This window comes from Mesoplodon densirostris, chromosome 16, assembly GCF_025265405.1.
Source record: "Mesoplodon densirostris isolate mMesDen1 chromosome 16, mMesDen1 primary haplotype, whole genome shotgun sequence".
Lineage (NCBI taxonomy): Eukaryota > Metazoa > Chordata > Mammalia > Artiodactyla > Ziphiidae > Mesoplodon > Mesoplodon densirostris.
In genome coordinates, this window is record NC_082676.1 from 11396616 (window position 1) to 11422910 (window position 26295).

At 52.5% G+C, this 26295-nt stretch overlaps 2 protein-coding genes across 3 annotated transcripts in view; one reads left to right on the forward strand and one right to left on the reverse strand.

Annotated features, from left to right (window-relative positions):
* Positions 1–8387, forward strand: part of RIPOR3 (RIPOR family member 3) — a 28379-nt gene extending 19992 nt beyond the window's left edge. The window contains exons 13-21 of the mRNA XM_060078649.1: positions 1089–1219; positions 2141–2264; positions 2804–2939; positions 3564–3725; positions 4434–4595; positions 5101–5303; positions 6576–6659; positions 7768–7858; positions 8284–8387. Coding sequence (XP_059934632.1) covers positions 1089–1219; positions 2141–2264; positions 2804–2939; positions 3564–3725; positions 4434–4595; positions 5101–5303; positions 6576–6659; positions 7768–7858; positions 8284–8387 — 1197 coding nt within the window. The remainder of the gene's footprint in view (positions 1–1088; positions 1220–2140; positions 2265–2803; positions 2940–3563; positions 3726–4433; positions 4596–5100; positions 5304–6575; positions 6660–7767; positions 7859–8283) is intronic.
* A 2132-nt stretch (positions 8388–10519) lies between these two features.
* PTPN1 (protein tyrosine phosphatase non-receptor type 1) overlaps positions 10520–26295 on the reverse strand; it is a 68974-nt gene continuing 53198 nt past the window's right edge. For both annotated transcript variants that reach the window (XM_060078354.1, XM_060078356.1), the window contains 5 exons: positions 21980–22117; positions 17912–18121; positions 17351–17512; positions 16755–16978; positions 10520–14037 (listed from right to left, as the gene is read on the reverse strand). In XM_060078354.1, the coding sequence (XP_059934337.1) occupies positions 13851–14037; positions 16755–16978; positions 17351–17512; positions 17912–18121; positions 21980–22117 (921 nt within the window). In that variant the 3' untranslated portion in view covers positions 10520–13850. The remainder of the gene's footprint in view (positions 14038–16754; positions 16979–17350; positions 17513–17911; positions 18122–21979; positions 22118–26295) is intronic.

A 26295-nucleotide genomic window follows, 5' to 3' on the forward strand; every position in this document is an offset into this window, starting at 1 on the left:
GAGTTAAAATGCCACTGACCTTGGGTTTAGTGTATCAGCGGTACAGTGTCTATATTAAATAAGACGTCTTTAAGCAGACACACAGAAAACAAGGTTACGTATTGATGGGTTGATGAAAATGTTGACCAGAGGCTCACGCCTCTGCATCTCCCCTGGGAGCAATGGTTCAGTTTCAAATCCAGAGGTCAGGTGACTTTACACACCGTAACTACCGTGAATAACAAGAACTGACTGTGTGTGTGCGCATGCGCCTGTGCGTGCGTGCGCGTGTGTGTATATATGTATATATATATTATTATTTTTTCTATTGGGCAAGGAAATCTCTGCAACTGGTCTTATTCTTCTCTGTTGCTCAAGGTTTTCTCTTTGGGCTCAACTTTCAGGAGCCCATTTCTGGCTCTTGGGGCAGCGTCTACTTGGGCTATGCGTTCGGTGCACTTTGTGTGAGACGAGGCCCCTGGGGATGGGAATCCGCCGCAGCAGACCTGCCACTGGGAGGCTCTGACGACTTGATACCCCCTCCTGCCGCCTCCCCCGGTCAGGGGCTGCCTTGAAACTCCTCTCCTTCCACGTCTCCCCGGGAGAGGAGACACCTGGAACCCAGAGGCTCGCCTAGCAGCCTCTGGCCTGGGTTGTTGGGAGTTGTTTGGCCTGACCCACGCCGTATTTAAAAAATAATTTGGAATGAGTTGTCGATGTTTAAAAACTGGGCAGCTCCCCACAAAGTCTAGATTTCCACTTTTTCTTGGAAAACTGAACAATCTGGCAACCTCAGGCCTCACACTCCGGGCGGCAGGTGCCCTCTTGGGGGCGGGCCCTGCCCTCCAGCTCTCTCCTGTCACTTGCCCTGTCCCTGTGGGTGTTAGTGACCGGTGAGTTTCTTCAGATCTGCCCTCCTTCCAGCTGTCATGCCAGACCTTGTCACAGGCCATTCGGGAGGGACCTCGGGGACGCGTCCCTTTGCCCGTCCCTGACGCAGGGGATGGCAGCCCTGCTGAGGGACAGTGACCAGGACGCCGTTAGGGTGGGTGTGCTGGGCGGGTGGCCGGGCTGCCCTGAGTTCCGGCTGTCCGTCCGTCCGTCCGCAGCCCCGCGGAGCCCGCCGGGAGCACGCGTCCGCCGAGAGCCTGATGGAGTACATCCTGGAGAGCTTCTCCTTCCTCAGCGCCCACATCGCCCCACACGAGCTGGCCCTGTTTGGGGGCTCCCAGGGTCCCCGGTGAGTGCGCCCGTCCCAGCGCGGCCCTGGTGACCAGCCTCGGGGCCGGGGTCTTCCACAGCCCTGCCCTGATGTCTGTTTTCTTTATTGTGGCCCTGGCCTCGCCCCGCACAGAGCAGGTCCTCGGTGACCACTGAGTGAACGAGGATACCTCAGCCTGGCCCTTAGCCTTCTGCTCCGAGCGATGGGCTTTTTTTTTTTTTTTTTTAAATCTTAAAAAATAACAATAGCGCACTCAGTAGGACCTCTGACCTCTGCGGAGCAATCGCCCAGGCGACCCCGCTCCCTGTTCCTTCTGCACAACCGCCCGCCCTCACCTGCGACACCAACTGCGTTCTCGGTGAAGCAGCTCCCACCTGCCCACTCGCACTGGTCTGAGCGCTTCTCCTGCACCCAAAGCTCAGCAGCACAGAAGCGTGTGAACAGGCCACATTTCTCCTCTCTTCTCACGATCCCATGGGGAGGGTGTGGCATCTCCACCCCCCTCAGGGCTCAGGCTCAGCCCCTGCCCGGAGCAGACACAGTGCTGGGTACGCTTGTGTCTCACTCACCCCTCACGGCCCCGAGCTTGGGGTTCCTGCCCCCACTTTACAGATGAGTAAACTGAGACTAGGGGAGGCTGACTTATCCAGAGTCACAGAGCTAGGAATTAGTTGGAACCTTAGGCTTCTGCTGCAGATTGCACGCCCTGCAAGGTGCGGGAGGGCCCCCAATGCCATCCCAGCACCTGTTTTGAGTTGTTGCTACTTTTTGCTGCTTCTCGTTTTCTCTTAGTTTTCTCCTCAGTTTAACTCCATCTCCCTGGGACCTGGAGTTGGCCTCCCTGATCAGAGCTCTCCAGAGAGGGAGGGTTTCCTCTACCTTTGGAGGGAGCTGAACTGTTAACCGAACGGTCACCCAGTTCTTCTCAATTCAACTCAGAAAGGACAGGACTCCACCTCCACCGCCATCACTGAAAGCGTCATCCAGGGAGCTCACGGCTGGTGCCCCAGAGCTGGATGTGCTGCTCACGGTTCACCTCCGAATCTGCAAAGTGCTGCTGCAGGTGGGTGAGGAATGGGGGAGGGTGGGGTGGCAGGTTCAAAGCGGGGGTGATGGTGGTGGTGCTGGTGAATAGTCATGGGGTCCTTAGACAGCCCAAGCCCTATACCGAAGGCAGTGGTTGTGTCTCTTTCAGTGGCAGATGCCAGAACTCCAATCCAAACTGGCTCAGCCGAAAGGAAATTTTTTGGCTTGTAGAATTGAAAGGCCCAGAGGTGGGCTTCAGGCCCAGCTGGATGCAGGGTTTCGAACGTCATCATGACTGAGTCTTTCCCTCTCTCAGCTCTGCTTTCCTGTGTTGGTTGGCTTCACTTTCTGGCAGGCTGGCTCCTTCCGGTGGCAAAGGTGGCTCCTGGCAGCTCCAGCCTGCATCTTATCGTCTTTACCCCTTTGGCAAACGAGGAATCCCCAGATGACAGTCAGGGAGCTACCATCGGGATAGAAGAAAGGATGGGCATGGGGCAGGTGGGCGCCACAGTCATGGTGGTTGGCCTCAGAGGGCATGTTCTGTGCTAACTTGGAGCATCATGTGTTGCTTCCCAGAAACTGGACTCTCCTAATTTGTCAAAGATGGTCCAGGAATGCCTTCTGGAAGAAGCTGCACAGCAAAAACAGATTCTGGAGACGCTTTCTGTGCTTGATTTTGAGAAGGTCAGCAAGGCGACATCCATTGAAGAGAGTAAGTACCTGCCCTCCCTCCATGGGCTGCCCGTGCGCGTGGCAGGAAGTGGTGAGGATGAGAGCCCAGGGCGCCTCCTCTCCCTTCCCAACACCCAGCGTTACATGGAGCCCAGGGGACATGAGTGGGGGCAGTGGCTGGGATCAGACACACACTGTGGGGTGGGAAGGGAGGCCCGCTAGCCTTGGTCAGCTGTGTGACTCTGGGCGAACAACTCACTTCTCTGAGCCTCAGCTTCCCCATCTGTATAGGGGAGGCCGCTGGGTAGGTGCCAGTGAAGGAACCCCAGGACACATTCGAGGCACACAGTGTGCGGTCAGACAGTAGCTGTGACCCCACTTCTGCCTCTTTCCCCTCCGTGGGACTTCCCTTGTCCATAAGGAGAGGCTGGTGACAGCCCCAGGGTTGTCGTGAGGGCTGCAGGGGGTGACCCAGATGCGGTGCTCACAGCCGAAGCTGCTTGTCTCTGCGGGTCACACTGGGACGTGGGAAAGGGACTCTGCGTTAGGCCAGGCCATCCCTCGCCTCCCCGGCCTCTCAGGGCCTAGTGGAAGGACATCTCTGGGCTTCCTCACTGCCTGCTGTTCCCCACCGCCAGTCAGGCTTCTGAGCCTGGGCTTTCAGTCATCCCGCAGGCCACGCGGAGGAAGGGGTGCCTGAAGCTGTGGAGGGGCTGCACGGAGCCCGGCGCGGTCCTGTCCTGCCCTGGCACGGTGCTGCTGGACCAGCTCAAGAAGACGTTCCTGCACAGAGTCAGAGGGAAATACCCGGGACAACTGGAAATAGGTAGCCCCCTGCCTGTCCCCACCCCGCTCAGAAATGCTTTGTGGATCCTCTGGGGCCTTCAGCATTGCCTCGGCAGGCCTCCTTGTAGCCCCGTCTCCACCTCTGCGAACGCCTTCTCGGCATGAAGTGGAGGCCTTCCTGAGCTTGACAACAAGGCATCTCCTTTTCCTGGGGAGAGGAGGGAGGAGTCTGTGAAGCCGGGAAGCTGCAAACGTTAGGGGGCTCGTGCACCTTTCTGGGGACTGATTCCATGGCTTCCACCAGAACCTTAGAGCGGTTGAGAAGGAACCTTTATGGGAAGGTAGGCAGGACTTTACCTGCCCCATAGCGGTGTCTTGAATCTTGGCTGGACCCTTTTCCAGAATGCAGAGCTGCAGCACTTTTCTCTGTTGACAACTGAAGGGTGACAGTCATACTCCAGGCAGTGGCTCTGGGCCTTAAGCAGTTCTAACCACCTGCATATTCCCAGGCCCCGGCTCTGTGATTCAGATTGAGGGGCGGGTGGGGCCCAGGGCACATGGATGCACCGCAAGACTCCCAACTCGGGCCTGTGGGCCTCAGCTGGAGCACGCCCCGCGCAGGAGCAGGGAGCGATACCCACCCACACGCCATCAGAGAGCCTTTAAAGTGACCCGGCTGTGGCCGGCTGAGCGGCGCCAAGGGGGCGGGGCCTCGGTCTCCCCTCACGCCTTGTCTGTGTGTCGCCAGTGTGCCGCAGGTTCCTGGAGCAGGTGGTCAGCTGCGGCGGGCTGCTGCCTGGAGCCGGGCTCCCTGAAGAACAGACCATCACCTGGTTCCAGTTTCACAGCTACCTGCGGAGGCAGAGTGTCTCCGACCTGGAGAAGCACTTCGCTCAGCTCACCAAGGAAGGTAGGGGCTGGGGCGGGGGGCACGTAGCCTCAAAGCAACACACTGACGACAAAGGAGCGTCCATCGTGGAGACCTCTGTCTCGGCTTGGTTCTGGGAAGCCAGTGTTTCAGAATCACTGTGCCTTTCTCCTCCAGCTGTTCTTTCGAGAACCAGATTTAATTAGATTCTACCTTCAGCCCACGTAGAAATGAGCTCCCAGGGCAGGAGGCTTTACAAAGCACAGAGCAGAGGTCAGAACTGGACAGGAGGGCTATTGCTGGGCTGGCCGGAGTCCCTGAAGTATGGACCTGGGTTTTATTCATTTTCAGGGTGTATTTGATCCCTTGCTAGAAAGCCTTCCTGGAGATTCCAGGAGGCCCCCTTTGAGACCAATCCAGACTGGGCCTTGGTGACCACACGGGCTTGTCCTGGGATTTGCTTCTCCCCGGCTAATGCACGAGCCACAGCTGTCCAGCCCGGCGCAATCAGAGGGGACCCCGGGCCACCTTTTTCTGTCTCTTGTAGTAACACTCTTCGAGGAGCTGCAGTGCGTGGGCCAGGCCAAGACAGTCAGGAAGCTGCAGGGGAAGCGGCTGGGCCAGCTCCAGCCCCTGCCCCAGACGTTGAGGGCCTGGGCGCTGCTCCAGCTGGACGGGACCCCACGGGTGTGCAGGGCGGCCAGTGCTCGCTTGGCCAGTGCAGCCAGGAACAAGAGCTTTCGGGAAAAGGTACGGTGTGGGAGGTGGCAGCCTCTGGCTGCAGGTGTGTGAGCTGGGGGGAGGTGGAGGGAGGTAAGCTTCCTCTCGGAAAAAGGGAGCAGTGAGTGACTGGGGGCTGCATCTGTGGCCGGTATGTTGACTTAGAGATGCTCCAGACATGAACACAGCCTTCTGCACGCCCTCAACAATGGCAGCAGCCAGCCAGCCCTGGGGAGGGAGCTGGCGTTGCCAGGCGATCGATGGTTAGCAGCATGCCACGTGCTCACCATCTCATTCAGCTCAGTGTTTCTAAAGCACCTTATCTACTTGGTCTCTGAGATGTCACCTGCACGTAGAATGTCTCTTTCTTAGAATTCTGACAGTCATCCTCATTTACTTTCAACTAATGTGTGTGGCTGGCTGGTTCGTTGTGCTCGGTTCACTTGAAAACCAAGGGATTGGACCCCTCTGCCTTTTAGGTTCCTGAACACCTGTGACTCTTCTAGATTTCGGGTACCAGACCCCGTGGTGGGAGAAGGGCAATACTGGGGCCTCGGTCTCAGGCTCACCCAAGTGCCAGGCACATCCCCACTGGCCCCTCTCCTGTGCTTAATAGCCCTTAAAACAATTTCGCAAAGCAATTGCCAGCTTTCTTTTCCAGCTGAACCCACTTGGCCATGGTCATGTGACTGATGGGGCGGGGTCAGAGCTGTGACTGGAGAAGAGTGAGGAAGGGAAGAGATGCTTTTCCTTCTGGCCAAGGCAGCAGCCTCACCGAGGCTCCCTCTGTGTGTTCACTTCTTCTGCTGTCCCCGCTGGACAGCGGATTTCTCTGATTCAGCTTTTTTTTTTTTTTTTTTTTTTTTTTTGTGGTACACGGGCCTCTCCCTGTTGTGGCCTCTTCCGTTGCGGAGCACAGGCTCCGGACGCGCAGGCTCAGCGACCATGGCTCACGGGCCCAGCCGCTCCGCGGCATGTGGGATCTTCCCGGACCGGGGCACGAACTCGTGTCCCCTGCATTGGCAGGTGGCCTCTCAACCACTGCACCACCAGGGAAGCCCTCTGATTCAGCATTTTATCTAGATGGCAGTTTCGGAACACATTTTGTAAACAGTACTAGAGAAAAAGAGTTTTCTTACGTCGTGACCCTCAGCCCAGGGACCAGCGTTTTTAGATAAACTGAATGCTGTAGCCTACAACTCGACACTGTGCACACGTGCTGTCAGCATTCGGGGGATGAGCCGTGGGCACCGTGGACTTTGCTCTCACCAGCCCCCCGTTCACAGCAACCTTATTTCCTAGGCTTTGCTCTTCTACACTAACGCCCTGACCGAGAACGATGCAAAACTCCAGGAAGCTGCGTGCCTGGCACTAAAACATCTCAGGGTGAGTTTAACCCGTCCTTGGTGGGGATAGAGAGAAGCTGGCTTGTGGTTAATGCTGAAGTTAGTTCATTTCAAAATGATTCCACTGGGACCAGAAGAAAACCACTGCCAATGCAGAAGCACCGTAAAGAGCTGGTTGTAGAGGAACAGCCACCAGCTCCAGCAGCAGAAGCTCTGGTGGCAGAGGTCCCTCGGAAACAGTGCCCGTTTGCTGTGGCTCGGTGTGAACAAGCAGGTGGCCCCAGAGACTCACTTTTGAGCTCTTGGATTATATGGTTTAATATCCTCAATGAAAAATGTTCTAAAAGCACAATAAGCTCATTGTAGGAAAAAAAAGTGTAAACATACAGAAACGCAAAAATTATCCATTCTACTTCTTGAGCATCTCTGTGCATAAAGCTTTTAAAATTTATATGGAATTCTGAATTACTTCCTTAGGCTAGACTTAGTGTTATCCCAGGGCCAGAGAATGCATTGATAAATGTTTTTGAAACTCGTGATACAACACACCCATTTACACTCCCGAAAGCAGACAGGAGGGGATGCCCGTTTTACCTCAATCTCATCTTCGTTTGTAACCCTTATTAAAAAAAAATCACTGCCATTCTGCTAGATGAAAAATGGTCCAATACAGACTAAATTCATTCTGGAATGAACCGACAGGGAATTCTACAAGGACCATCTGCTTATAATCAAATAACCAGTGAGTGTTAGGGTGCCCACTAGGGGGAGCTAAAGTGCACTCTGGTCCTTGGCCCTGGAGGTGATCCGGTGGTCAGCTGTGCCTGAACCAGGTCAGACCTCCTCTCCTGGTCTGACCTGGAGGGCAGGGTTGGGAGAAGCAGACGGGGTAGAAGGGTCCAGGGGAAAGCAGGTCTTCTCATTTCCAACACGGGCCTTTCCGAAGGTGTCAGGATTGAAAACATGAGATGCTGCCAGTGGCACTTCGATGAACCTGAGGCCACAGGAGAAACCTGGAAGCCTTCAGAGAAGAGAGGGGCTGAAGCCACAGAGACCGTGCTAGGGCTGGTCCTGCAGGGTTTATAAAAGTGGGTGCCTGTTTCTTAAAATGCCCCCTAATGGTCCCCCTTTCCCCCAACCTCCAACAGGGCATCGAAAGCATTGATCAGATTGCCCGCCTGTGCCAGTCTGACCTGGAGGCCGTGCGCGCGGCAGCCCGGGAAACCACGCTGTCATTTGGTAAAGTACAGCATCCAGCGTTTCGAAGTGCAGTGGGGTTGCTGGGGCCCATAGAAAGGTTGTGCCAGAGGCCACAGCCAGCTCTCAGATGACGCAAAATAGCACACGGGGCGGGCACCGTTAGCAACCTCTTTGACTGCATTTGGCCAAGGCAGGTGTCCTTTATGGCTGAAGTGGCCGTTTACGACCCTTGGGAATGAAAGCCAGATGCAAAGCAGGATTAAGGTTCAGCGGGCTCTGTCTTGGACAAAGGGACAAGCCCCTGGGGTCCACGTGAGCCAGTCCCAAAGGCTCCCCACCCCCTGCCCTTTACGGCAGCACCGGAGGCCTAGGCGTCTGGAAGTACTAAGGCCACCTTGGCTCACCAGTGTAGAAAAGAGCAAGGTGGGGAGACAACCCAGTGACAGATGACCTTAATATTTCAGGTGAAAAAGGACGGCTAGCTTTTGAGAAGATGGACAAACTTTGCTCAGAACAAAGAGACGAAGCCTTTGGCCAGGAGGCAGATGTTGAAATCACAATATTTTAAAAAGCCTCAGCTAGTGAGCCCAAATCCGGCACCTTTGTTTTTGCTGCTGCCCGGCCTCAACACAGGGAGGGCTTCGGGTGGAGGTACACGGTGCGCTCTCCCAAGAGAGTGAACTGGCCGGAGCTGCTCCCGGACTCTGGGCCAGTTACGAAGTCCCAGGGCACAAGTGGGACTTCTGTACGGGAGCAGAACAAGGGGCTGCACAGCACTCAGAGGGCTGCACTTCAGTCAGTCAGCCTTTGGCTTTGAGCATCTGCCTGACCTTCCCCGGGGCCAGAGCCGGGTCAGTGCCAGCCAGCCACGCCACGAAGGGGCTGAGGCCAGGCAGGCGGAGGCCTGGAATCAGCAGGTCAGCTGGCTCAGCACTTCTGGTTCACTGAAGACTGGGACCGAGGAGGCGAGCAGGCCGAGCGTCCCTGCTGAGGACAGGACTCGGGTCGTCCCCACAGCAGCAGCTGTCACTGTGGGGAGGGCAGAGCCGGGGTTTCCACGGTTCGCCCCCTCAGCCCGAGCTGCAGCCCAAGTGCCACAGGGGAGCCGCTGGCGGCCTGCTGACCGTGGGCCTTATTTTCACTGTGGTTCAACAGCACAAAGGAAACAAGAACATGCCGTCAGCCGAGGTGTCTTGAGTGCCATTTGCTTTGACCTCACTCATCAGAATGGAATCCATTTTCTGAAGCAAGTCAACTTAGGGCTTATTAAATAAATTGCTTCAGAAGCCGTAAGCTAGTTTGAAGAAAGATTTTACTGAACATCATGTTTAAAGAAGGAAAATTAATTTCCTATTTAAGTCCATTAAAAAACCCAAGTGTGTCCTGGGCTGTTTCTGGGTTAAGAATGTAGAGGTACCCTGGGGTCTGGATGTGGTATCAACAGTGGCATTGGAAAGCTCTGTAACTTAAACATGCTCATTTACGTTTCCTGTATATATTCTGTGCTTTTCGGTTTAACTCAGTATTTATTTGCCTTGTCCATGTTGTTTTCTGAAATTTCAATTAAAATATCTTTTTATTGGTGTTCCACTCTACCCGAAAAAAGTGGAGGGTAGTGGTTGTTTTCTGGAATATCCTGAGGGAAGACGCCACCCCTGCTGTCCCTCAGTGCTCTCTTTCCAAGGTGACATAGACGCAGGGGTGGAGGAGGGCGGCCTCAGGGCAGGGCCGCCCCTTGGACTCTCCACGTGCTCTCTGAGGCTCCCAGAGTCCCCTCTCCTTACAGACACCAGGCGACATGGCCCTTCTCTGGCCTTGGGCCCTATCTGACTTCTGCTCAGTTACAAATTTAGTTATTTGTTTCCACATTGCCATTCCTCCTTGTCACGAAAGCTTAGATGTCTTTTTTTTTTTTGTATCTGAAAACGATTGAGGTGACGACAGTGGGTGTGACACTACCACCCAGGTCCCCACTGTCCTCGCTGGGTGTTGTGTGGCCACATGACCACAGACTTTGTTTCTGGGTTCCATGGATCTTGCTGAGAGGCCACAGCATAAACAGTTTACTCACCAGCCAGCTTTGAAACAGTCATAAAACCTTGAAGGATATAAGGGAATTCTTTGTAGTATTTCTGCAACATTGTGCAAGTCTGAAATTATTTCAGAACAAGAAGTCAATCACTTTAGGGGAGACTTACATTTAATTTTGTACACAAAAGGAAGACTACACGAATTGTTTATAATTCACTGTTACCTCTCAGTGTCAGTCTCCACTGATGCGTCAGTTCCACAGCAAATGTGACTAGGCAGAGGTGCTGAGACGTGGCCACCGTTGTGTCTTACAGGCAGCCAGCTAAGGGACACACGTTCTTGAGGTTTGAGCAGTTCTTCAAACAACCTTTATAAATTCATTAAGTTATCCAAGGGCCCTAACACTTGAAAAGGTGAGTTTTGTTGTTGTTGATGAAATGGGTTGAGGCCTGGACCGCTGAGTAAAAACACCAGGCGGGGAAAGTGCCCCCAGCCCAGAGGCACCCACGACTCCAGGAGGCCGCGTTGTAATCCTCAGATGCGGAAAAACTATAACCCCTCTTGACTGACAACATCTGCTTCACATCAGCAGGGATGGAAAGAAACAGGAGTTGCCCAGCCTGGTTTAGGCCTATTAAGCAAAGAAATGGGAAGCACCCCAAAGCCATGTTCTTTAGAAAAAAATTTTTATTGTTGCAACTAAAATGCAAACCCATCATTTATATGGCAAGTTGGAAAACTGTACAGTTTGACAGTTCTGTGAGGTCACAGAAGACCCTGAGACGCGCCCCCCGCCCCCCATCATGCATCCACGTATACACACACCTGAAAAGGTATCATACCAAAACACCTCGCTTTTTTTGTTTTTATTTTTGTAAAAATGGTTTATTCTATGGCCATCGTAAAAAATAATGACCTGATGAGTAAATATTGGCTTAAGGCATATAGCAGAGCAGCTCGCTACTTCTCTAACATACGTGTGACAAGATGGAGAACCATCTGTTTTCCAAGGATAGGAGGTTAAACCAGTATATCCATTTTGAAATGCTACTATATATACACACCGAACTACTACATACATATACAGGACTTAAAATAACAGACAAACAAGCCCAACTCAAAAATGCTTACAGCCTGGCACCTCAGTCTCATCCACACCTCACCAAGGCTCTGCGGGGCGATGCCTCAAATGTTCCCACCACAGAATTTCTCTGCACGAGCTTCTAACACGTGAAAGGCAAAATGTGAAAATGCTGGCAAAAGAGCAGCCCGTGAGCTATAGCTGCCTTTTTTTTTTTTTTTCTTGTTAAAAAAGCCACTTAATGTGGAGGTCTTAAGTTCCCCTCGCAGGAAGAGTCGTGAGCACCATCAGTCCCCAGGGTTCAAGGGCAGGGGCAGACGCCTCTCTCAGCAAGGCCCCCGGACCTAAAGGGCCGCAGGCTGACTCGAAGGGACCGTCGTCCAGGCTGTTTCAAGAAGTGTGGTTTCCAACAGTCGCCTTGGTTCCAGATCACGGTCCACTCAAGAAGAGTGTGAACTTGGCACAGTGGAGGCTGATCCCAAAGGTGTGTGTGTCGCGGGGGGACCCTGCTTGTCTAAATGTCCAGAGTGCGAGGTGTGACTATGGCTTCCCATACCCTTGGAATGTCTGAGTTACAGTGGGGCCCAGCTGGACCAGGACAGGCTGGGCCTCACTAGGAAGTCACCAGAGTGTCATGCCAGGAATCAGGCAAATATCTGTTACTGGACATCGCTCCGCTGCCGAATGGCAATTATTTCAGCAACGGTCTTAGGAACCAGAGCCACGTAATGCTCAGCTCATGCAAAAGTAGACTGGACTTGTACACAGAGCGCATCAGTAAGCAGAGATCTAAGGATTTCAAGCACGTGGTATTTGATCGGGACACAAGAAGACCGTACATGCATCCTAATAACACACAGGGAGAGTGGTGACTGAGATTGAGGTTCGAGCAGACAACTGGGGAGGGGAGGAACCGGGACAAAGTAATCTCACGCCATGTGTCTTAAATAGCCAAGTGTTCATTATATATTATCCCCTTGTTCTATAAACACAGGCAAACCTCTTCTCGTGTTACCCAATGAAATCACGACTGCTTACAACCGTCCTCCTTCCTAGTACTGGTCTGACGCAGCAGGCTCACGGCAAAGTCCTCCGTTCCCAGCGCTACCTGAGGGTTTATTATTGTACTTTTTGATAAAGCCCTTGGTGCAAGGCTGACATCAAAAAACGTTAATACATTATTGGTTTTTGAAGACGCTAGTGCACTGTGGATGCATTCAGGAGAAAAGAATTAAAAAATAAATATGGAGTGGAGAGGCTCACTACACACGGTCTCCAGGGAGGGCCGCGGGAAGGATGTCGCTTGCCGCCTGCCAGGGACGTGCCGAGGGGGCACCACGCGAGGCTCGCCCCTCCACCCGCACAGGCCGCCTTGCTCTGTGCCACCAGCCCAGCGCCCTCTGTGCCCTCCTCAAAAAATGGGTTGTGGGTCTGGTATTCAGAGGACGGCGAGGGGGAGAAACGTAGCAGGATGGAGGTGAGGCCAACCACCCGGGAGGGGGGCTTTAGTGCAGAACCGGCGTCCGGCGGGGCGCGGCGGGCCACGCTGTCCGACGGCCCTCGCCTACGGCGGCTGCCTGCTTAGGCGGCTGCGGGCTCTACGGGCAGGGGCGGACCGTGGGTGGAGGTGGGTCAGATTGTGTGTGGCTGTCGAGCAGGAACTAGGATGAAACCAAACGCTTTCAGAGGAGCCCGGCCCCGCCCCTGCAGAGCTGCGGACGCGTGCAACACCTCGGCCGCCCTGGCCACTCCAGCCCCCGTGAAGGGGGTTTTGGTTATTATTATTATTATTATTTTTTACAACAGCTCCCCCTTCCCAAAATCACCCCCGAGGAAAAAGCTGTCTGCACGTTGCTAAACCATCGGATGCACTCGAAGGTGGTTGCTTAGAAAGAGGTAAAATATTTAAAATCATTAAAAGAAAAAAAAGAAGTCTTGTGAGGTGATTTCCACGACCAGAGATTTGAGGCTAATCCTCACTCTTCTCCGTAACTTTAACGGTAACACATTCTAATGTGTGGATTTCTACTGAAATGGCATTTATATTCCAAGCAAAGTGGAAACTGCTCCTTCTGGATCTCAATGGCTGGGTGAAAAGCCGGTGGCCACCCTGTGGTGACCTCTGACCCTGAGGCAGGGGCCCTGAGGAACCCTGTTTATGGGGATGGAGCAATGGGGGCAGGACGTGCGCAAGACGGCTGCAACAAGAGGGGGCCGGTGGAGGAGCAGACAACGGGAAGCCAGCGGGACACCCTGAGCAAAAGCAGAAGCCGGGTTCTGTTTTCTAGAGACGGCCTTTTGTTGTTTTTCTTCTTAAAATGGGAAAGCTCGCAGGCACTGTCCCAGCTCAGTGCGCGCTCAGCAGAGGAAGCGCCTGAGCAAGACGATGTCCGAAACCCTCAAACCCTCTCCTCCAAAGGACTTTACATTCGCAAAAGTGTGGGAGTCTTTCCCTGGGAAATCAAATAAAAATTGTGTATCTGGTTACACCACCTAAGGGTACAAGAAAGTTTCGTAAGTGCCTAGTCTTTTTTTTTTTCCCAGAAATAACAAAAAGCTGCTTTTTATAAAGGTTAAAAACAACAATGTGTTGTAATTCTATTACTTTTTTTTCAAAAACAAATGAACAAAAAAAAAAAAAAAAAAGAGAGAGAGAGACGTATTTGGCATTTTGTCTACTTACTCCTGAATAGGTTAAGGCCCTGAGATTAGACTCTTCTATTCTTGGGACCACAGGGCTCCTTAAGACCCCGGTGCATCAATCCTCAATTCTCTCTCGTTAGCCCTTCACAGTCCCAGACTTTGAAAACCTTTGATCTGTTTCTTGTGAGGCTGGCTCAGAGGCTCCCGCAGCACTGAGCGCTACCGCCGGGCTGGCGGCCAGGGCTTGCTGTACACGCGGTCTGGCCAGCACGTCCGTCAGTGAAAACATACCCTGTAGCAGAGGTACGCGCCGGCCGTGAGGACCGTGGCCACGCACACGTTGACCAGGAAGGGCTTCCAGTGAGTCGGCGCCTGGTCCTGCTCCTCCTTGGGCGGCGATGGCTCCCCCTGGGCAGGACCTGCCCCCACGACCCGCCTTCTGACTTCAGTGTCTTGACTCACGCTGAGGAATGAGGGGGGCAGAGGCGGGTTACTCACTCGAGAAAACAATGGCAACGATGCTATTATTCCCGGAGGAATTCTAGGAAAAAATGAGCCACGTGGAAGCAGAGCCTGCTGATGCTGACACTGGCCGGAGGCCCGCCTGTCACCGCCTCCCTCCCAGGGCCCGACAGCAGGGCCAGGGTGGGGTTCCAGAGACCCGCGGACTCCTCGGTGACAGGGTTGGGTAAGGGTCTGAGGGGCAGTACAGCCCCTGGGGCCGCTTGTAGAATGTTCCCCTTCAGATCAGGGAAGGTTAACAGTGCGGCCACGGGCTTCCACTCCCTCCCCGGGGCCTGACCAACGCGGACACACAGAGGCCTTTGTTGCTGCTGACATGCAGACACCACACATCTGCAGTGCTGACCCTCTGCCCTCCCCACTGCACGCCCAGCCAGTCCCGCCCGCAGGCCCGCTTCCCAGGTGTCCCGTGTGCAGTCAGTTGACTACCTTGCTGGGGGCGAGCCAGAGCCACCCTGTGGGGCTGTCCCGGGAGAGGCCAGCAGAGGCTGTGGGCCTGGGTGCAGCCACACCCTGCCTCTCCCCTCCCCACCTCTCCCGGGCCGTTGCCCTCCCACCCTTGCGTCCATCGAGGCGGCTGCCTCCCACGGGCCTCTCCACGGCCCCGCTGCCCCAGCAGCCTCCTGCGTGGCTGGCAGGACCACCCAGGGGCACCTCCTCCCCAGGAGACAGGAGGAGGCTGCACGAAGCACCCTTCTCGGCGCCCACCCAGTGAGGCCCCAGCCGCAGGGCTGAGGCCTGTGGGCAAGTGGGCTCCCCGCCCTCCCCGGTGCCCAGAGGCGCAGAGGTTCTTGGTCCAACTCCATTCTTTTCCTGGAATTCTCTGGCTTTCAGCTTCCCAAATCCATACTTCCCTGCTCACCACCTTCACCCACAGAATGTGAAAAGCACCTTTCTCTCCACTGTCTTCATGAATAAAGAAACAGGACCAATGACACAAATTTGACCCAAGTCACGTGCCAGCTTCCATCCCTCTCATCCTCGGCCCTCGGCGAGCCCTCAGAGGGAGCACGCCAGCCCACCCTGAGAATGTCAAGAGAGGCCCTGGGAAGCGGGGCACAGTCGTACTCGCTCAGCACCTGCTCTGGGAGGCCCCGCTGGACAAGTGTCTCTCGAGCCCCAGAACCAGACCCGGTGTTCCTGTGATGAGGACCAGTTTGCACGAAAGGCCCTGGGGAGTAGGTTCATGGGTCAGGACTGGGACCTGGAAACCAGCATTTAGCAAAGTGCCCGGGGAAGATTTTGAAGGTCCATTTAGCCAGAGGCCCCGGTGGGGCACACACTGTGTGTGACCTGCTTTCTCAGGCATGACCACTCCAATGTGCGGCCGTAACAATACACCTTGATCCCATCCTTTAATAGCTGCAGAACATCCAACACAGGGAGAAAGCACAACTTACCTAATCCCTGGGTGTACAATCAGCTCATCTCTAGCTTTTCAACATTACAAATAATGCCACCACGAACACCTCTACCTGTACATCTCTGCACACCTGCTTGAGAACTCCTGCTGGCTGAGTTTCTAGGTGTAGACAAACGCGGGGTCAAAGCGTGCACTAATCTTAAACTGCCCTCCAAAAATGCAGGCACCAAGGGCACTGCCTCCACGGCCTCAGGCTCGGGCCAACCCCCGTTCATCCTTCAAGCTTGTGCATGATGCCACCTCCTGCTGGCAGCCTTCCTTGACCACCCAGGGAAGGTTGGGTGTCTCCTCTCTAAGGCTGACCCCCTCAGCGTGCACCTCCATCACATCCCTATCCACGGGCCACCACCACAATCTACTGCTCCCTTCCAAGTAAGGTGGTCTAGAACACAGACCAGGGGCCCAGTCTAGTTATCTCGGGGTTTCACATGCATCAGTAGGTGCTCAGTAATCTTTGTCAAACTGTAAGGAAGCAAAACGGCAATCAATTCAATCAAGACCACATGAAAAGGGGGACTTCCCTGGTGGTCCAGTGGTAAAGAATCCGCCTTACAATGCAGGGGATGCGGGTTCGATCCCTGGTGAGGCAACTAAGATCCGACATGCTGCGGGGCAACTAAGCCCACACACCACAACTGCTGAGCTCGCACGCCTCAACTAGAGCCCGCGTGCCCTGGAGCCTGTGCGCCAGAACTAGAGAAGAGAAAACCCGCACGCCACAGCTAGAGAGAAGCCCACGCGCCTCAACGAGGATCCCGCGTGCCACAACTAAGACCCAATGCAGCCAAAAATAAATAAAATAAATAAACAATAAACAAATCTTAAAAAAAAAAAAGACTAAATGAAAAGGTTAAGTACCCCAAAACCATTCTGGGGGCTGAAGGTACGTGGTCAAGCCTGGGTATCAGTTTCAGGACCGGCCTGAAGTCCAGGGCAGGCTTCTGTCTTCTGTCACTGTCATCACTGGGCTGGCAAGGCCTGACTCAGTCGCACCAGACCCCTGATTCCAACAAGCACCACCAGGTGGTGCTAGGTCCCCGCTAAAGTCAGTCACTTCCCCGGGCCAACCTGTGGCTCAGTCAGAGGCTCCTCCAGCTGGGGGAGCAGCAGGGACGGTCCAGGGCCCGTTCCTCAAGAAGGAGGCTGGGTTCACAGGGCTTCAATATCAATATGTATCTCTGGAATAGAAGGCCATTTCCCCTCGCCCCCAGTAAGCCAGGACCCTCTCACATTACCTTTCCAGGCTGCAGGGGGCGTTTAAGAGGGTTCTGGTTTCTTCCTTGACGGGGCCGTCTTCTTTAACCTCCTCAGTCTCAGCTGTCACCCACTGGTGGTTTGCGAAGAACTCCTTGCACTTCCCATTGTGTGGCTCCAGGATTCGTTTGGGAGGCCGGGGAGGTGGGGGGATGTGCTCGGGTGGAGGCTCCAGGTCCTCGTGGGAGAGCTCTTTCCATTGTTCCTTGAAAAAGCAGCAAGAGGAAGTCCCATGAGATTTCACGTTTGGCTGATCTGTCAGGAAACCTGCTCCCCTTTAAGTGAGCAGAGGTGAGGGGCCCTCTCAGCTTCTCGGGTCTCCAGCCATGTCCTTGGAAGATGAGATCTTATGAAAATAAAGTCTATTCTCCCTTTTAATGATCTCTATGTGAGCACTTCAAAGGCAGAAAATGGAACATGGTGAAACCTTCCACAACTTTTTAGCTATTTAAACACGAAGGCTAGCTATTTCCTCTGACCCAGGATACTGTTTCAACGTTTACAATGAACAGCCTCCTTCTTTACAGGTAAAAATTTAAAACCAACACACCTGGATTAAAGCAAAAGCACTGCTGACCTGTACTGAAGAGTCTCCCATGATGAACTTGGCGCCTTCGATCACAGCCAGGTAGGAGAAACGGAGCTGGTCTGCTGTCTGGATCAGTCCCATCCGAAATTTCCGCATTTCTAACAGAACTTTCTTGATATCAACAGAAGAAGGGTCTTTCCTTTTGTCCATCTGAAAGGCAGAGAGGAGACACAGCTCAGTGAGGTCCGATCCTCAAGTACAATGTGACTGTGTATGTCCTGGAGCATGCCAGTTCCTACTCAGGAAAAGTCATAGCGAGGAAGGCAGAATTCTAGAAAATGTGGCAAAATTGGGACCATTTGAGCACAGGGGAAAAAGGAGAGGGAAGGGGATTCTCTGGATCGTCCTGGCTTCCACATCAAAATTAAGGGCCTCCCTTCAAACGAAGCTATTTAGGGTAAAGCTCCTTTCATGGGAAGGAAGCTGTTAAAAAGTGAAGATCAAAGCTAGTTTATTGCAGAGACAGTTAACAGAGAAGCTGTGGCTGGGCCAGACTGGAGGTTAAAATGTGCCCCCTTCTCTTCCCGCGGTATTTAAGGGCCTTCTTACCAGCAAGAGGCAGGTGTCAGCCAGACAGAAGGTCCCCGACCTGCCGATGCCAGCGCTGCAGTGCACCACAATGGGGCCGTACTCCATGCTGAGCGACCCCGACTCGCGGACTTTGAAAAGAAAGTTCAGAAACGAGGCTGGCGATTCAGGGACTCCAAAGTCAGGCCACGTGGTATAGTGGAAATGTAAGATCTCTCGAGTTTCTTGAGACTGGAAGAGAAATATACTCATGACGATTCTAAGAGAATCACCTGTACAGAAATCATTAATTCCAAGTAAGCATGAAGTGCCTTTCCACCCACCTAACTCCAAGAGTACCCTTAATACTCAGATTTTTCTCCCCGGGTCCACAAACCTAGTGAACAAATACCAAGCCCCGAGTGGACCCCAGGTTGCTCCTGCTTCAACTGCCCCTCCTTTAGGATGGAACAGTCTTGCCCACAAGAGCCCCTGTCTCCAATGTTCCTTTCACTTCTGCCGTCTTCCTGGTTACAACCGATTTCTGTCCGCCCCACAAGTCAAAATGATGCTTCGCTGCCACCCACAGCAATCTTGTCATCAAAGGCCTTGGGGTTTCACATGAAAGAGTGGAAACGTAACTGCACGTGTGGGGCACCAGCTCTGGGTAACTCGGGGCTTTCCTTACAGGACTATCTGGATGCCTCAGAGGATTGTCATTTTACAGAAAAAAGTTACCAACTCAGTCTCCAAAGACAGGAGGCTGCCACGTGTGGCTCAACATCCAGCTGAACAGATGGTTCACGATGAGGAGGAGGATGCTGACAAGACCAGCTGCACTGGCCCCACAAGCGGAGCGCTTACCATGTTCCGGTGTGGGCACGAGAGCTCACTGAGTTCTCACAGCAATCCTTCGAGGCACGTAGTCCCGTTACTCCCATTTTCCAGATTAGAAGACTGAGGCTTGGCAGCTAACCCTCCATTAAGTGGGGGAGCAGGAGTTTAAATCTAAGCTTGCTTGACTCCAGAGCCCGCTGCAGGAACTCTTGAAAGGAGGACCCTGGCCCTTGTCCCCTAGCCCAATCTGCTCGCCGTGGAACAGACAGAACGGCCTCTGGTGCTGTTTCCAGCTCCGCTCCTTCCTCTGAGCCTCTGGGACTCCACTCCCAGGGTGGACAACTGGTCGCCAGGAGCAATGATCAAAATGTAGTTCTTGCTGAGGAGAGCAACCAAGATTACACTAAGGTAAGAGCCCACAGCAATGGGAGCCAGTCACAGGGGAAGTAAGGCCTGCAGACAGGAACCACCCCAGCTGCACAGCGCAAAGGGCCAAGCCAGTGCCTAGGTCACCTGGACAGCGGCTGATGGTGAAACACTTCGGGCCAAAGACCCGCTGACTGACAATGTCTCCCTTCGTTTGGCAAATGTCCATAACGTGCCTCCCGTGTGCCCGGCACGATGAGGTAATGACCCCGCGCCCTGCTCTCCCAATGCTCACAGCTTAGTTACAGCAACCTTCCCTGACCCTAGTGTGATGAAAATGTGTGAAAAGGATCCACAAAAACAGCAAGGACCTAACATTAGCAGAGAACACACACGTGTCGCCCTGCACCAGCTATTACACACACTGGTATCTTTCTGCAGAACTGGAAAAAATCTGCTTATGACATGAGGATAACTTATAGAACCACACCAAACACTTCCATACTTTCCTCCCTAGAAAATGATCTCCTTATATCCTTTAATGGCTTAAAAGAGAAATGTGTCTTCTATTTTTTTTTAGAACAGAAAAGCACTTAAAAATAGATTTTAAAAAAAATGGAATAAGAAGGGCTTCCCTGGTGGCGCAGTGGTTGAGAGTCTGCCTGCCAATGCAGGGGACACGGGTTCGTGCCCCGGTCCGGGAAGATCCCACATGCCGCGGAGCGGCTGGGCCCGTGAGCCATGGCCGCTGAGCCTGCGCGTCCGGAGCCTGTGTTCCGCAACGGGAGAGGCCACAACGGTGAGAGGCCCGCGTACCGCAAAAAAAAAAAAAAAAAAAAAAAAAAAAATGGAATAAGAAAACACGCCCAAAGCAAGTTCCTTCTTTTAATTCTTAAAAAGGTGTGGGTTATCTCCTGTTTACTCCCTCCCTCACACCTGCCCACCTCTTTCTCAAGGAATTCATTCCAGACGTGTGCTCGGCCAGGTACGCGTCTGACAAGACTTTCAAAACCACGTCTTTGGAGCAAACAGGTCTCCCCCAAACCTCCAAGCTGCTGCCTCTGCTCTGCCACGCAAACAGCACAAACCTCTTCTGCTCTGTCCGAATTCTGTTTCCCTCAACAAGCAAAAGAAATGTTCTCAAGAGTTTAGCAGAAGTCACTTGCAATGTCAGGCTTGCAAACGCTCAAAAGCATTAAAAAAGTCTACCACGTAATCCTCCAGGCACATACCAACCCACTGCCAACATTATTGCTGAAAATCCTCCGTATCAAACCCCTCCATAAATCACACCCTGAGAGCCCGCATGTGGCTATGGCCGGGCTTGGGGCTCCAGCGCTAGCGCACAGGGGGCGGCGGGGGGACCTGGACCCACTGCGCGGCTGCATTCCTCCAGAGCCACGGGATTTTAACCTCTTCTCCACTTCCAGTCACCTGCGCTAAGTTCTCGATCTTACTTCGACTATTAATCCCACCCCAGGCGTCACGGTGACTATAAAGCAGTGAACTGAAAACTAAGATGCGAATGTAACGCAGGAGCAGATCCCTCCTCTCCAGCCTCGGCCCGCAAGCCCCAACACCAGTCCCACTGCCCCCAGATAAACCCACGTTCCTTCGACCCCACAGAACCTGCGAACCCTTCCCGGCACGTGCTCTGAGCCTGTGCTGCTCTCACACTGCACACGGACCACCTTCTGGAAGGCTTTCAAAAACCCTATCTGACAGGGGGCAGACAGAGACGCGGTGAGAACGGTGCCCTTTGCCTGAAGTCTGACAGTTTGATATGCTGGGGCCAGGAATCAACCCCAGGCAGTCTAATTCCAGAAGGCAGTGGCTGACCGTGTTTGAGGGTGTCCCCAGGAGCTGCCGTCAGCTCCCTTCCACTGTTCCCACTACAAGCATGGTTCCCCAGAGTGATGGCTCCGGGCGAATCATTCAGCCTCCCGAGGGCAGGGCCTTCTGTGATGCCGCTTCTAGCACACCGCCCAGACATATTCCAAGATCCATTTAATGATAGCCGGCAGGTGGTGTTACAAATTCTCCCCACACATGGGCTTCCCTGGTGGCGCAGTGGTTAAACAATCTGCCTGCCAAGGCAGGGGACATGGGTTTGAGCCCTGGTCCGGGAAGATCCCACATGCTGTGGAGCAACTAAGCCCGTGCGCCACAACTACTGAGCCTGCGCTCTAGAGCCCGTGAGCCACAACTACTGAGCCCACGTGCCACAACTACTGAGCCTGTGCTCTGGAGCCCACAAGCCACAACTACTGAAGCCCGCGCACCTAGAGCCCGTGCTCCGCAACAAAGAGTAGCCTCCGCTCACCGCAACTAGAGAAAGCCCCCGCACAGCAATGAAGACCCAACGCAGCCAAAAATAAAATAAATGAGATAAATAAATTTATTAAAATAAATAAATAAATAAATTCTCCCCACACAAACAAGCCCAAGACTTCATCTAGAAAACTTACACTGACTACGAACTGGGACTCAGCCCTGGAGGGCCCCTCTTCCCTCACTTCGGACTAAAGAGACCGTGGACCACAAGAGAGGCCCACGTGCTCTGCTGGTATTTAACTCACAGGCCATCACTTTAGTCCCTGTGCAGTTGCAAAGGCAGGAGCAGGAACAGGTAAGGTTTAGGTCAGAACTCCCTTTTCCCTCAGAACTGGTGTCAACGAGTGTTGGGAGAGAGCTCTGTGGGGAAGGAGGCAGGCACCCGCCCCCAGGCACCTCTGGTCAGCCGGTAAGTAAGCAGGTAAGCTCTACTCACCATAGTGCTAAAGCTACTTCTTGCTCGGCGCACAGAAAACCACTGGCATAAACAACTGGTGCTAAGTAGTATCACCCAAGTGAAAAGACATCTCAACCAGTAACTGTCTGAAGGACTTAAGCGCGTGCCATACTCACTGTGAGGTTTTCCAATTCTAGTTGTCGTACTGTGTAATATGACTTAATATCTTCAGAGATCAATGTCAATTTCAAATTTGTGTCTTCAAAGATCATTTCTTCTTCTTCTTTTTGTGGCCAGTACTGTGCACATTTTAACTAGGGGAGAAAATAACATTGAATTATTGTGAGCAACTGACTGTCTTCCTATGGAGGTTGGAAGTACTGTCCACGAGCTTTATGATAACCCAGAGACCCAGGGTTTTCTGACCTTGGAGGTCGCCATCCATGTAACCTGCCTGCCTCCAGAGGAGATGGGGAGGGGTCTGTGAAGATCTAGACCAGGACTAGTCGGGCAGACAGGACTTGCACTTCCAAACCCAGCTGCCCCAGTCTCCACACAGCGAAGCGTTCCAGGGGTCTGATCCTCTCCCTATCACCCATGAAGGAAGCCAGATGGCACACAAGGTTTAGGCTCTCATGAACTACTTTATGTAGCCATTTCAGAGGTTATCAAGACCCTGATGGGTGCTCTCGGCATAGCGCAGACTCCTTACCCTGGGGACGATAACCAAGACTAGAAGAGACCACATGAAACACCGTAAAAAGCTTAAAGGGCTGTAATCAAATGCAAACCAGAATCGAGAAGGCTTGCAGAGGGGTCCTCCAAGGCTGAGGATCACCCACTGCCCCACCCCACCCTTTCATTCTGGTTTGGTTCAGTTCAGAAAAATCCCTTATTCTAGTTTTAAAATTTTAGAAACTACTTGATGCTCTTGATTTAAACGTAGCTCATTAACATTTTCCTTAAAGCAAGCAAACTCCCAAAGATTTGGTTTCATTTAGAGTTCAAGAAAGAAAATCTGAGTCAAATTTAGTGGCATGCTTTGCTTGAGCCAAGTTTCTGTGCCAGACATTTCTGGTTGCTGATGACTGTTCTGGATAAGAACAGCAGGTAGATGGGGGCTAAGCTGCCAGGTCCATAAGCCAGAGGAACCAACATGTCCCCAGACAGAGGGACCCTCAAAGGCGGTATGACTTCCAGCAAATGAAATATCAGTGTGTGTAAACAGCTCTTTGGGAAATGGTACAAGTTCAAGACCCTTAGAATTCAACATGCATTGACTCAGAGGAGCCAGGAGGCTCTTGAAGAGGCCGAAGACAGAACAACAAAAGCCCATCGGTCCTGCTTTAATGAAAACCAAAGCAACAGAAAAAAGGGAGGGGAACAAATTAAGAAACACCACACTGAGATGCCAACACAGCATCAAACTTTATGGTTCCCGAACAGAAGGCCAATAAGGCTTTCTAAAGAGCCTGGACACTGGCCTGTTTTAAAGTTTTGGCCAGTTCCACCCTCCCTGCACCAATGATGAGCGCCAAAGATGAACCCCTGGAACAGAGCCCATCTGTCAGCACCAAAGAGATCCTGCCACTCAGGACACAGAAGCATCAATGGCATGGCACGATCCCATGCTTAGCCAAGGTGGGCGAGGCAGATGACAGAAAGACTTCAGGAGACGCTTAAAGGATGCATTCATTCCCACACTTCAAATCATTAGACCTGTGTAATGCCTTGAGACTCCAGAAACAAGAGACTGCCCTGGTAGGTCCAAAACCACGTGTGCTGGAGTGGGCACCCAATTCAGTGAGCAGACCAAGAGTAAAGCAAAGAAGCAGAAATGCAGAATGGCGAGTTGCTACCAAAGAAGAAGCCAATGTTTTCATGCCTCATGGGCAGGAAAGGCAAGTCTTTTCAACCTCATGTCCACACAGCAAGCATTCACTTTCAAAAGCAAATATAAAGCCTTACAAATCTCTGTAATCTGGGTAAAGAGCAAGACTTTGGAACTCTACAGCTGAGGAATTCTGGCACACACTAAGTGTCAATACTTATTTAAAAAACAGGAGTTCTTAAAAGAACTCTTAGGCATCTATAGCAACATGCCACAGCCTGCTCTCTGTCATTTCCTGTAGACATTTTTATTGTAAACATATGCAACAAAACAAAACAAAATAAGCACAATATCAACTACTTCCTGTTATCCTATTTACTTGATACATAGTGACCGGAAAAGGAGATTTATTTTATTAGAAAGCAGTCCTTCTTCAGGGTTAACATTGAGGCATGTCTTGGGTTGGCACCAAACAGCCATGTGGCAGTGCCAAAGTGCTGGCATCTGTCATACCTGCTGTTACCACCATGAAGGCGGGTGTGAGAGAGTCCTTGCTTGGGTCCATCTAAAACAAAGAGCTATGCCATCTTGAGAAAAATCCATGAAAGTCATCTGGGGTGACCCTGTGATGGGAGATTTGGCTGAAAGAAGAATGAACACAGAGAACTAAAAGCAGAGTACGAGAGAGATGCACAAAGCCTAAAGCACCTATGATACAAAACCTAGTGTCTGGGGCCTGAAAGCACTTGAAATCAAACAGCATCTTCAGTAGGGATTTCAGGGGAGAGATATGGGCGATGTTTCTGGTTGAACATGGCCTTGCTACTTCCCCTGCCTAGACAATAAGCCCGGCCCCTACACACATGCACTCTATCCCGTCATGTCTAAACTCAGTTTTTAAATTGAATGAATGAGAACTTTGGCCATGTGGATGACCTCAGTCTAACACACACAATCATTTTCTGCACAATGGTTTTCCAGGAAGCACAGGGTCCCAAAAGGGTAACGGGCAGGTCTGCCAAAAATACAGGGAGAACATCTTCCACTATTTGGCGAAAAAAGGAAACCAGAAAACAAATATGCATTACATGGAAACGCTCTGCAAGCTGGTTTTTACCACGGGCTGTGTGGAGAAGTTATAATTAGATTAGTTGAGCAAACAAGACACTGCAATTTCTTATAATTTTCCCCAGTCAGCCCTTATGGGGTGATAACGTTGAGGCTGAATGAAAAATGTTTATCCCAAGGAAACTTTAAGAACCATGAACCATACGTTGCTTTCCATGCCCATCTGCAGGCCCAAAAGACCCACAGTGAACAGAAGAGCCGCAAAGGAAAGCAGGGACCACTGTCACGTCATCACAGTAAACGACCAAATAAAAACCAACTAGTGTTTTTTTTTTTTTAATGGCCAACATAGCAGTCCAAGGGGAAAGGTTGTCACAGTGGATCTGTGGTCCATTTTTGGTCGGCCTTGGGTGGGCGACAACCAAGAGCAGGGCCTGGTGATGAACATGTGACTGCAGTACAGGGACACCACTCCTTGTGTCCTGTGGCAACAGTAGCTAAAGCAAACCGCGTGCAAATAGCAAAGAGGTTTCACCTGAACTTTTAGTAACAAATAAAAGGCAAATGCTACCATATCTGATGATTTTAAAATAAATAAGTCATGATTTAAAATTCTCAACCCTCCATACGACTACAGAGTGTTTCTCAACTGAGGGCAATTCTGCCTCCCAGGGGACACTGGACAATGTCTGGGGACATTTCTGATGGCTTCAACCTGGGGTGGGGGTGATACTGGCATCCGGTGGGCAGAGACCAGGGATCCTGCTAAACACCCTCCAATGCACAGGCCGGCCCCCCATGACAGAGAGCGATCTGGCCCAAACGTCAGCAGCGATGAGGCTGGAAGACCCCAAAGGGTCACCTGTGCTCAGCACCTGCACCGGCCACCGTGTTTCACTTCCCCTTGTGGACTGCGTGTGTTGCAGGAACCTCGTGTTTTGTTTCTTTACTCAAAATTGCTGACATGAGTGGTGATGGGTGAGGGTTTGCTTCACATTTGCAACTTCACATTTTATTAATCAAGCCACTGCAGAGAAAATCAAAAACCACTCTTTCTAAGACAAGAAGCGTTACTGCATCAACTGAACACTCAGGTAAGCTCTTTACACCTGTGACTGTGGAGCGAATAAATACTCTCTCTCAAGAAAAGGAGGCAGAGGCAAAAATATGATTTTAAACATGTGCCGCCGTAAGAAGGCCATTTGTTGTAACCAAGACTGTTCCTGTCCGGGTCGGGGAGGGAAGAGGCTTTGTGGCGAGTGCTTTACTGCTTTAGGTTTTCACCGCTCACGTTTCCTTTGATGTGTTACTTCTTTGCACTTGTATTTTCTCCCTTTAGGGCCACGACTGTGCTTTCTTCAGAGGGGTGGCGTCTCCGGAGCCTTCATGGTCTCCTGGCAAGCCACGGCCGCATCCCGACGCAGCCAGGATGGCTGCGACAGCAGTGCCCCCGCTGAGCCCCAGAGGGCACAGTGCCAGCACCTGGCTGGGCCTGGGCCACACGCTCCTCCCGGTCTTGGTGCTCCTCGGCCCACCTCCTCCCGGGGCCTCCACCTCTGAGGCTGCGGAGCCCCGGCGGTGCTGGTGCTGGTG